This window comes from Bufo gargarizans, unplaced genomic scaffold (assembly GCF_014858855.1).
Source record: "Bufo gargarizans isolate SCDJY-AF-19 unplaced genomic scaffold, ASM1485885v1 original_scaffold_1321_pilon, whole genome shotgun sequence".
Lineage (NCBI taxonomy): Eukaryota > Metazoa > Chordata > Amphibia > Anura > Bufonidae > Bufo > Bufo gargarizans.
In genome coordinates, this window is record NW_025334307.1 from 275734 (window position 1) to 288100 (window position 12367).

The 12367-nt window shown below is 40.8% G+C and overlaps 1 protein-coding gene across 1 annotated transcript in view; it reads right to left on the reverse strand.

Moving 5' to 3' along the window:
• Positions 1 to 12367, reverse strand: part of LOC122923183 (DNA repair protein RAD50-like) — a gene marked incomplete at its 5' end in the record, with an annotated part of 164550 nt that overhangs the window by 64535 nt on the left and 87648 nt on the right. The window contains one exon of the mRNA XM_044273917.1: positions 1608 to 1693. Coding sequence (XP_044129852.1) covers positions 1608 to 1693 — 86 coding nt within the window. The remainder of the gene's footprint in view (positions 1 to 1607; positions 1694 to 12367) is intronic.

Genomic DNA, 12367 nt, shown 5'->3' on the forward strand with positions numbered 1-12367 from the left:
ATCATAGTTTTTTATTTTTATGGCATTCACCGTTCGGAAAAAGTAACATGACCATTTTATAGATCAGGTCGTTACGGACGCGGTGATACCAAACATGTGTAGGGAATTTTATTTTTCTCATGTTTAATCAGTGATAAATGTGTTTTTTGATTTTTACTTTTTTTTCACTTTTTTTTGACCCAGACCCACTTGGTTCTTGAAGATCCAGTGAGTCTGATGTCTGTAAAATACAGTACAGAACCCTATAGGGTTCTGTACTGTATTTTACTTACACAGAACAGATCTATGCTTTTAGCATAGATCTGTTCAGCACCATGGACAGCAGGACGCCTGCGCAGACGGGGAAGGGTAAGGACGGGGCTCTCGGGGGGCTGTCTGGGGGCTCTCTCACTCTCCATCGGGGGGCTGCAAAGGCACAGCAGCCCCCCGATGGGAGAGGGAGGGAGCTCCCTGAGCTGTTAACCTTTTGCATCACCGATGTCAGCCGTTTATACCAGGGTGTCAGCAATGTGCTGACACCCTGGTATACCACTGTACACCAACGATTATTATAATGGGAGGTGGGCGGGGGATCGCGATCCCGCCTGCCGCACCGCCCGCCTCCCGCAACTGCCGCCCTGCACCCCGCCACATAAATGAATTCAGGGGTGCAGGGGGGTAAATTTTTTTTTAATTTTTGGCAATTTTTAGGTTTCTGATCCCTGCGGTCAGAGACCGCAGGGATCAGAAACTACATAAAGCGCTGCAAACTGCAGGTCTGAATTGACCTGCGGTTTGCAGCGATCGCCGATACGGGGGGGGGCCCCACAGGAACCCCCTCGGCATTGACCCAAGGTGCCTGGCTGTGTGTAACAGCCGGCACTCAGCGCTGTCACCATGTCTGCAGACATGGTGACAGTTGAATGCCATGACGAGTATACTAGTCATGTAGCGCTAAGTAGCAATGCTCCATGACTAGTATACATGTCATAGGTACAGCAGATTGTCACACTATCTCCTTCTCTGATCGCTTCCCTGACAGGAATTGGGACGATCAGAGAAGGAGAAGCACACAGTCCCTCCCTAATCCCCCCTTACCTGCCCCGATGCGCTGCGATTGGTCCCTCTGCAGTATTGGACCAATCACAGCGATCGTGGGCGGGTCAGGGCTCCAATACAGTTCCTTCCGGCTTCTCTGGTTGCCTAGCAACCCCAGCACGCCGGCTTCACTGTGAGGCACCACATTCCCCCACGTACATGTACGTGATGTTGCGTGAAGGGGTTTTCTGAGATTTTCTTACTGATGACCTATCCCCCACCGATCAGTTGTTTGAGAAGGCAGCAGAGCTCCTAGGTGTTGGACCACCACTGATCAGATACTGATGATCTATCCAGATAGGTCATCAATAAAAAAGAATCTCAGAAAACTCCTTTACGCAATGGTTAATATATATTTTGAAACCACACTGGATTCATCATAAATTTGCCTAATGTTATTGCATGTTCTGTGCCATATAATCTGTCATCCCTCTCACAGCTTTGAAATGCCTTTTTGAAAAACTGTTCCAACATATGCAGAGATTTTATCTAATGGTCTAATGTCACCAAACACATTAAAACAAGAATACCTTGTCCTCTGTAAGTACTGCGCCAGAGGTCACGAATAATTTTATTGATTTCTTCCATTTTCATGCTGTGAAACTTCATTATAGCTCTGTGAAAAGAAAATGTAAAAAATATGATATTTTTTTTTTTAACCACCTGCCGCCAAGCCGTCATTGCGGCGGCTCTCCCAAGTCACACTAACGCCGATTGGCGTAATCTCGCGTGAGCCGAGATTTCCTGTGAACGCGCGCACACAGGCGCGCGCGTTCACAGGAACGGAAGGTAAGCGAGTGGATCTCCAGCCTGCCAGCGGCGATCGTTCGCTGGCAGGCTGGAGATGCGATTTTTTTAACCCCTAACAGGTATATTAGACGCTGTTTTGATAACAGCGTTTAATATACCCGTTACCTGGTCCTCTGGTGGTTCCTTTTGTTTGGATCGACCACCAGAGGACACAGGTAGCTGTGTACAGTAGCACCAACCAACACTACACTACACCCCCCCTGTCACTTATTAACCCCTTATGAACCCCTGATCACCCCATATACACTCCCTGATCACCCCCTGTCATTGATCACCCCCCTGTAAGGCTCCATTCAGACTCCCGTATGTGTTTTACGGATCCACGCATCCATGGATTTGGATCTGCAAAACGCATATGGACGTCTGAATGGAGCCTTACAGGGGGGGTGATCAATGACAGGGGGGTGATCACCCCATATACACTCCCTGATCACTCCCTGTCATTGATCACCCCCCTGTAAGGCTCCATTCAGACGCCCGTATGTATTTTGCGGATCCGATCCATATATCCGTGGATCCGTAAAAAACATATGGACGTCTGAATGGAGCCTTTCAGGGGGGTGATCAATGACAGAGGGGTGATCAGTGACAGGGGGGTGATAACCCCATATACACTCCCTGATCACCCCCCTGTAAGGCTCCATTCAGACATTTTTTGGGCCCAAGTTAGCGGAAATATATATTTTTTTTTTCAAAATCTGTAAAAATCTGTACAAAATGGCCTGTGAAATCCGAAAGGTGCTCTTTGGAATGTGGGCCCATTTGCCCACCTAGGCTGCAAAAAAGTGTCACACATGTGGTATCGCCGTACTCAGGAGAAGTTGGGGAATGTGTTTTGGGGTGTCATTTTACATTTACCCATGCTGGGTGAGATAAATATCTCGTCAAAAGACAACTTTTCCCATTTTTTTATACAAAGTTGGCATTTGACCGAGATATTTCTCTCACCCAGCATGGGTATATGTAAAATGACACCCCAAAACACATTGCCCAACTTCTCCTGAGTACGGCGATACCAGATGTGTGACACTTTTTTGCAGCCTAGGTGGGCAAAGGGGCCCACATTCCAAAGAGCACCTTTAGGATTTCACAGGTCATTTTTTACAGATTTTGATTTCAAACTACTTCTCACGCATCTGGGCCCCTAAAATGCCAGGGCAGTATAACTACCCCACAAGTGACCCCATTTCGGAAAGAAGACCCACCAAGGTATTTTGTGATGGGCATAGTGAGTTCATGGAAGTTTTTATTTTTTGTCACAAGTTAGTGGAATATGAGACTTTGTAAGGAAAAAATAAATAAATAAAAAATCATCATTTTGATGATAACTTGTGACAAAAAATAAAAAGTTCTATGAACTCACTATGCCCATCAGTGAATACCTCAGGGTGTCTACTTTCCGAAATGGGGTCATTTGTGGGGTGTTTGTACTGTCTGGGCATTGAAGAACCTCAGGAAACATGACAGGTGCTCAGAAAGTCAGAGCTGCTTCAAAAAGCGGAAATTCACATTTTTGTACCATAGTTTGTAAACGCTATAACTTTTACTCAAACCATTTTTTTTTACCCAAACATTTTTTTTTTATCAAAGGCATGTAGAACAATAAATTTAGCGAAAAATTAATATATGGATGTCATTGCAAAATTTTACAACTGAAAGTGAAAAATGAAATTTTTTTGCAAAAAAAAAAATTTCAATTAATAACAAAAAAAAAAAAAAAAGTCAGCAGCAATGAAATACCACCAAATGAAAGCTCTATTAGTGAGAAGAAAAGGAGGTAAAATTCATTTGGGTGGTAAGTTGCATGACCGAGCAATAAACCGCTAAAGTTGTGGAGTGCCGATTTGTAAAAAAGGGCCTGGTCACTAGGGGGGTATAAACCTGTGGTCCTTAAGTGGTTAAAGATGTTTGTCTTGCAGATATTGTTTACAGCTTCATAAAGTTAGCCTGCTAGGCAGAATGTAACAACTTATTTTTTTTCTATGTAGACAGCAGTATAAATGATTTTAATAGGTTACAGTGTTTTTTATCCTTATTGCAGAGAACTGTTCCTAAAATTTTGAGAAAGAATGTAAACCCTTTCTCCCAGTACCATGCACAGCATTATGCCTTTTTCCAGTTGGACCGCGCTGCTCCAGAAGGCAGGAAAAACACTACTTTAGACTCCTTCCAATAATCCGTGGATATAGGGAAGCAAAAGGCCACAGAAAACAGCAGTCTCCACTCATTCGCCTCTGTCAGACACCAAGGGATAACCACAATAGTGAAATACCATCGCATACACGGAATAACAGTATTCATTATACTCGCAAAAGTTAATAGAATACAAACAGTATAAAATTGCATACACCCGACCCGGGTTTCACTTCGAAAAGCTTTGTCAGGGGCATCTGATCTGCCCATTCCAGGGCGGTCTTTTTAAATCACAGGAGGGCGTATGCTACACCTCTCAAGCCACAAAATATATAAGAAAAATTATAAGTCCAATACATACATAAAAGAAGTTGATCTACATTACATCATAAGCCATACAAATAGTATAGGATCATAAAATTGTACTAAAACTCCATAGCGATTTTCATTCATATAGATCCACTCCCATAAAACGTCACAACCAATCATAGGCCGCTACCTAATGGGTCCCACCTACTTTCATTCAGAACAACGATTGCATCACAAACCACATGACCCCTCCCAGCCAATCAACTCTCCTTTTCCCTCCTCCTCTCAAAGGTCCTAGAACAAACTCATATATTCATACGACGCATGATTCTAGATCAAAACCAACAGTCATACCTCTCGGTTGTAGTGTGTCCAACCTATGGATCAACTCAACCTCCTTTTTATTAAAGTGGTGTTTTTCCTGCCTTCTGGAGCAGCGCGGTCCAACTGGAAAAAGGATTGAGATTTATGTGAACTGTACCCACTTCACGATTGGGACCTGCGACACTGAAAAAGGCAACGTACCAGAGACTATTTTATTTATTTATACAGCATTATGCCTGATTAACATTGAAGTGGTCCCTTAATTCCACCAATTGGTAATATCGATGGTCTATCCTAATAAGATCTACATCTCTACAGTATGTAGGCAGCTTTCCTTTACACAGAAGACAGTTTACACCAATAAGATAATAATGGTCATGAAGTGTATGTCTGGTGTAATTACAGAATAGTTTTTGCTTTACTTTGGCAGCCATCTGTGCAAAATTGATAGCAAGAAGTGAAGCCCATAGTGGTTTGTCAGTTTTAATTAGTTTCTCGAAAATGAATGATCATTTGCAGAAAAGCTAACCCAAAGTGGCTACGCTTCTTGTTGGAAATTCTGCAAAAGAGACAGCTGCAACTAAATAGAACAGTGCTCCAGACTAAAACAAAATATCATGGAGCCATTGGCTCCTAACCTGAAAAATGTAGGAGCCAAATGAAATTTTTAGTCGCCAAATTTAAAATACATATAATATAGCTGGGATGCTTAGGAGCATGGGGTTTTCTAAGCTACAGCCCACACAGTTTAAGGAGTTGTACACTAATTTCCATGACCTGTCAGACTAGCCAGATTTGCGTTGGTAATCCCTAGGTGCTGGGTCCCGGCTCATTTGCTTCCCGGCCTCCACTGCTTGTCTCGGGTTTCCCCATGAAAATGTTTGGCTGCAGTGGCATCAAGAATCTCTGGCCACGGTGGAGATCTGCTCCCCTTGCATCACATGACCATGTAACATAATGCTTGGGAAGCAGTGGTCAGTCATTGGCTGTAACGCTGTCAAATAGGAGGTTTTCATGAAGGGACTCAAGACAAGCAACAAAGGCTGGGGAGCAAACGAGCCGGGACCCCGCACTGGGCATCAGGCAAGTATGATCACCAACAAAGGTCCTGCCAGTCTCAGAGGTCCAGAAATTAGTGTATCCAAACCCTTTAAGGAGTAATTTTTATATTTTTCTTTAAGGGGTTTCAAACCAGTATTATTCTATATGTGACACAGAATGGGTTCAAATAAACTATCCCCACTGCACTCCTTAAAAGGCCAATCACTTGAGTCGCCACTGCAACCAGTGACCACATCAGCGGGCATCACGTGTTGACGGGACCAGCATGACAGTGGGGGTGGGGGGAGGGCAGCTTTTTTTTTTTTTTTTTTCATTAAGAAAAAATATAACAGATAAAAATATAATACTTCACGAGCTTTACTCTTTATTCTCAACCCCTCTGCTTGCCTGTCAGTGAATGAAAACCTTTGCTCTCAGAGGGAGGAAAGATTGCCCATATTCTAGTGCTGCTCACTGTGTAACTCTGGCTGGACATGGACATTCAATCTGTGAATGTCAACCTTAAAGGTTTCCATTCACTGCCAGCAAGCAGAGATGTACGAAAGCTAGGGGACCTCCTCTGACAGCTGAACTAGCCTGTGCTTAACCCCTTATAGGCTGCTTCAGTGCCATTTTCCCTCTTTTTAACTCTACCACATGTCTTTGGCACAGAAAGGAGCAGTTAAGGGCTCTCTGCCCATCACCCCCGTGTCAGCCAGGATCCATGTATGGACATCTCCCTCCTTTTCTAGACGGTGCGCAGTATAGGCGACAATCTCTCCTTGTCAATTGGCGTGCCATGGGACTGCTGAGCGAACCTCTAGGCCGGGGGAGTCCCATTGTTTCATTGTTCTGCCAGCAGTAACACGGACTGACGGAAAGGTTGACATCCGATTGCTATTCTCTATGTGGAAGTGAATACTGGTCTTGTGAAATAAGGGGAATAGATTATATGATTTATGAGCAGAAATGGTTACTAGTCTGTGCATTGATAGGATTGCGCTGGTTTCACACCAGTGTGTCTGCAGGAGCTCTGTACTGCTGGGGTTGCATAGCATTATATTGATTTGTGATGCTATGTAACCCTTACAGTTCTGGAATGTATTGGATAACACTGACCGCATTAGGTAAGTGTTATCCAATACATTCCAGACCTCTAAGGGTTACATAGCATCATAACGCAACATAATGCTATGAGACCCTGGCAGTGCTATGCAGACCAGGACAGCGGATTCCCCCCCCCCCCCCCCCCCCCCCCGACATACTGTGGTGTTAAAGCAGCACAGCCGGTGCTTATACTTGTTCTTACAGATCTCTGCCTTCTCCTTGTGACCTCATAGGGACCCAGTCCTAGAAAACACACTAATAAATCTGCATGCCTAGTGTTATTAGCCGAAGCCCATGCGGGAGCTCTGTGCTGCCCTAGTTGAAGTGTCTCCAGCAGCTCAGCTCCACAGCAGACTCAACTCCAAAACTTGCCAGACTGCTGGAAGCGGGAGCACAAGCCACGCCCACCCTCTATGCCGGGTAGGGTGAGGGGCGGGTCTTTACCCAGCAGACATCTGCAGCGTGTGTCTGTCTGCTGGATGAAAGCCTTTTTTTTCTTAGAGGCAGAGCAGCAAGCCGAGGGTCTAGGATGCATATGGCGACAAGACTAAAAAGTCTTGTCGCCATTTAGCAGTTCTAAGTCGCATTGGCGACCATTTTGGTCGCCATCTGGAGCCCTGTAGAATACTCTGATCTTTTTGTAATTAACCCCTTCTACCCCAGGCCTGTTTTCACCTTCCTGCCAGGCGATTTTTTTAAAATCTGACGTGTCACTATGTGGTAATAACTTTGGAACACTTTTACTTGTCCAAGCCATTCAGAGATTGTTTTCTCGTGACATTACTTCATGACAGTCATAAATTAGAGTAGGCAGATTTTGCTGCACTGGTTTTTAGACACAGTGTCACATTTGAAGCCCCCCTGATGCATCCTACAGTAGACCCCATTTTAGAAACTACAGGATATGGTGACAGTTTTATTGATACAATTTTGGGGTATGTTCATCTCAAAGGTTGGATGATGTGCTACTTTTATAGAGCAGGTTGTCACAGACACGACAATATGAAATATGACTTTTTTTTGGTTGTTTCATTTTTACATAATAAGGCATTTTTGGAAAAAACTTTTTTTTTTTGTTTCTGAACGCCATTTAATTTTTTTTTTCTGCTGATCATCTTGTGCAGGGGCTCGTTTTTTTTGCAGGAAGAGTTCACGTTTTTATTGGTACCATTTTTAGGTGCATATGATTTTTGGATCTTTCAATATTATACTTTATGGGCCAAAATGACCCAAAATTTATTTTTTACTGCGTTTACCTGAAGGGGTAGATCGTGTGATCCTTTTATAGAGCAGGTCATTACGGATGTGGCAATACCTAATGCTTTTTTTAAATTTATTTAAGTTTTACACAATAAAAGCATTTTTGAAACAATTGATGTTTTAGTGTTTCTATTTTCTGACAGCCATATTTATTTTTTGACCAATTGTCTTATGTAAGGGGCTAATTTTTTGCGGAATGAGGTGATGGTTTGATTAGTACTATTTTGGGGTACATACGACTTTTTGATCACTTGGTATCGCACTTTTTGTGGTGTACGGTGAAAAAAATGGCTTTTTTGGCGCAGTTTTATTATTTTCTTTTTACCGTGTTTTTCTGATGGGGTAAATTATGTGATATATTCATAGAGCCAATCATTATGAATGCGGCGATACCTAATATGAGTGCTTTTTCTTTTCTTTTTTAAATTTTTTATTTTAAAATCAGGGAAAAGGGGAGTTTTTACTTGAAACTTTATTATTAAAAACACTTTTTTTTTGTCCAAATCCGGGACTTCAACTTTTTGGGGTCTGATCCCTTCTGCAATGCATTACAATATATCTGTATTGTAATGCATTGTGTGTTGGTGTATTACACTGTGTCATACACTAACAGTTGCCTAGGAGACTCACCCAAAGGCTTCCGTAGAAGGCAGGCCCTGATGTCTCTGCAAGGCATTGGGCTACCTTCTCACTCATCAGGTCCCTGTCACCGCAGCGCCACTACTCTGATATTGATTACCTATTCTGAGGAAAAGTTCTTTAAATGAAATACAGATACCGAAGTCTGGCTTTACATTTTTTTATTTTCTAGTATATAGTATTTCTATGTTTTAGGTGAAAATTATCTTTAATGTCTCATTAGAACGACCTGTACCCATATGGCACAGTGTATTAGGAGTACTACAATGGCAAACAGAGTCTTCACTAAGTCTCCAGCTGCCATGAGAACTTCTAGGCACCTCACATTTGTGTTGTGGGGAGGGGGCAGATAAGTTTTCAGGGGGCGTTCTCTCCCTCTAAGGGGTTAAATGTCCAAAAATCATACCCAGCCAAGATAATCGCCCAAAAACTGAAAAAACTATGTCTCTTAGACTATGGAAACACTAAAACATGATTTTTTTTGTTTAAAAAATGAAATCATTGTGTAAAACTTACATAAATAAAAATAAAGTATACATATTAGGTATCGCCGCGTTCGTATCGACCGCCTCTATCAAAATATCACATGACCTAACCCCTCAGGTGACCACCGTAAAAAAACAAAAAAAAAAACGGTGTAAAAAAAGCCAATCAAACCGTCATCTCATCCCGCAAAGAATGAGACCCTACTTAAGATAATCGCCCAAAAACTGAAAAAACTATGGCTCTTGGACTATGGAGACACTAAAACATTTTTTTGGTTTTAAAAATGAAGTCATTGTATAAAACTCACACAAAAAAAAAAAATTGTATACATATTAGGTATCACCGCGTCCGTGACAACCTGCTCTATAAAATTACCACATGATCTAACCTGTCAGATGAATGTTGTGAATAACAAAAAAAAAACGTGCCAAAAAAGCTATTTCTTGTTACCTTGCCGCACAAAAAGTGTAATATAGAGCAACCAAAAATTATATGTACCCTAAACTAGTACCAACAAAACTGACACCCTATCACGTAGTTTCTAAAATGGGGTCACTTTTTTGGAGTTTCTACTCTAGGGGTGCATCAGGGGGGCTTCAAATGGGACATGGTGCCAAAAAAACAAGTCCAGCAAAATCTGCCTTCCAAAAACCGTATGGCATTCCTTTCCTTCTGCGCCATGCCGTGTACAGCAGTTTACGACCACATATGGGGTGTTTCTGTAAACTACAGAATCAGGGCCATAAATAATGAGTTTTGTTTGGCTGTTAACCCTTGCTATGTAACAGGAAAAAAAAATATTAAAATGGAAAATCTGCCAAAAAAGTGATATTTTGAAATTGTATCTCTATTTTCCATTAAATCTTGTGCAACACCTAAAGGGTTAACAAAGCTTGTAAAATCTGTTTTGAATACCTTGAGGGGTCTAGTTTCTTAGATGGGGTAACTTTTTTAAGAGTTCCTACTCTAGGGGTGCATCAGGGGGGCTTCAAATGGGACATGGTGTAAAAAAAAACAGTCCAGCAAAATCTGGCTTCCAAAAACCATACGGCGCACCTTTCCCTCTATGCCCTACTGTGTGCCCGTACAGTAGTTTACGGACACATATGGGGTGTTTCTATAAATGGCAGAGTCAGGGCAATAAAGATACAGTCTTGTTTGGCTGTTAACCCTTGCTTTGTTAGTGGAAAAAATGGGTTAAAATGGAAAATTAGACAAAAAAATGAAATTCTCAAATTCCATCCCCATTTGCCAATAACTCTTGTGCAACACCTAAAGGGTTAACGAAGTTTGCAAAATCAGTTTTGAATACCTTGAGGGGTGTAGTTTATAGAATGGGGTCATTTTTGGGCGGTTTCTATTATGTAAGCCTCGCAAAGTGATTTCAGACCTGTGGCGGTCCTTAAAAATTGGGTTTTTGTAAATTTCTGAAAAATTTCAAGGTTTGCTTCTAAACTTTAAGCCTTGTAACATCCCCAAAAAATAAAATATCATTCGCAAAATAATTCAAACATGAAGTAGACATATGGGGAATGTAATGGGGGTATTACTATGCATCACAGAAGTAGAGAAACAAACTTTGAAATTTGCAAATTTTTCCCAATCTTTTGTAAATTTGTTTTTTTTTTATGCAAAAAATAATAATTTTTTTGACTTCATTTTACCAGTGTCATGAAGTACAATATGTGACGAAAAAACTATCTCAGAATGGCCTGGATAAGTCAAAGTGTTTTAAAGTTATGAGCACTTAAAGTGACACTGGTCAGATTTGCAAAAAAATGGCCAAGTCCTTAAGGTGAAATAGGGTTGAGTCCTTTAGGGGTTAAATCAAACCTAAGAATCAGCATATTCCCAATCTTGTAGATACAAGGTTAAAAACCACAGCAGTTTATCAGGGTCAAAGTCTCTTTAACCCAGTCAGGACTCTACCATTTTTCATTTTAAGGACCAGGCCATTTTTTGCAAATCTGACGTGTAACTTTAAAACGCTTTAACTTATCCAAGTCATTCTGAGATTGTTTTCTCTTCACATATTGTACTTCATGACAGTGGTAAATTTAAGTCAAAATACTTCATTTTTATTTATAAAAATACCAAATTTACCAAGAATTTGGAAAAAATCATCATCTTCAAAATTTCAGTGTCTCTGCTCTTATAGCAGATAGTGATACCTCCTAAAATAGTTATTAATTTAAATTTCCCATATGTCTACTTCATGTTTGGATCATTTTGCAAATTACATTTTATTTTTTTGGGACGTTAGAAGGCTTAAAAGTTTAGAAGCAAATCTTAAAATTTTTAAGAAATTTTCCAAAACCCAATTTGCAAGGACCAGTTCAGGTATGAAGTCACTCTCTGGCTATACATAATAGAAACCACCCATAAATGGCCCCATTTTAGAAACTACACCCATCAAGGTATTTAAAACTGATTAACCACCTCAGCCCCCATAGCTTAACACCCTTAATGACAGACCACTTTTTACAATTCTGCACTACACTACTTTCACCGTTTATTGCTCGGTCATGCAACTTACCACCCAAATGAATTTTACCTCCTTTTCCTCTCACTAATAGAGCTTTCATTTGGTGGTATTTCATTGCTGCTGACATTTTTACTTTTTTTGTTATTAATTGAAATTTAACAAATTTTTTTGAAAAAAGAATGACATTTTTCACTTTCAGTTGTACAATTTTTCAAAAAAAAACAACATCTATATCTAAATTTTCTCTAAATTTATTGTTCTACATGTCTTTGATAAAAAAAAAAAAATATGTTTGGGTAAAAAAACAAAAAGGTTTGGGTAAAAGTTATAGCGCAATAACTATTTGAAGCTTTTTGAAGCAGCTCTGACTCGGAAAGTAGACACCCTAAGGTATTCGCTGATGGGCATAGTGAGTATAGCGAGTTCATAGAACTATAGTGAGTTCTATAGTGAGTTCATAGAACTTTTTATTTTAGTTAGCGGAAAATGAGGATTTATTTTTTTTATTCTTTTTTCCTTACAAAGTCTCATATTCCACTAACTTGTATCAATTAAAAACTTCCATGAACTCGCCATACCCCTCACGGACTACCTTGGGGTGTCTTCTTTGCAAAATGGGGTCATTTGTGGGGTAGTTATACTGCCCTGGTATTTTAGGGGCCCTAACGTGTGAGAAGTAGTTTGAAATCAAAATGT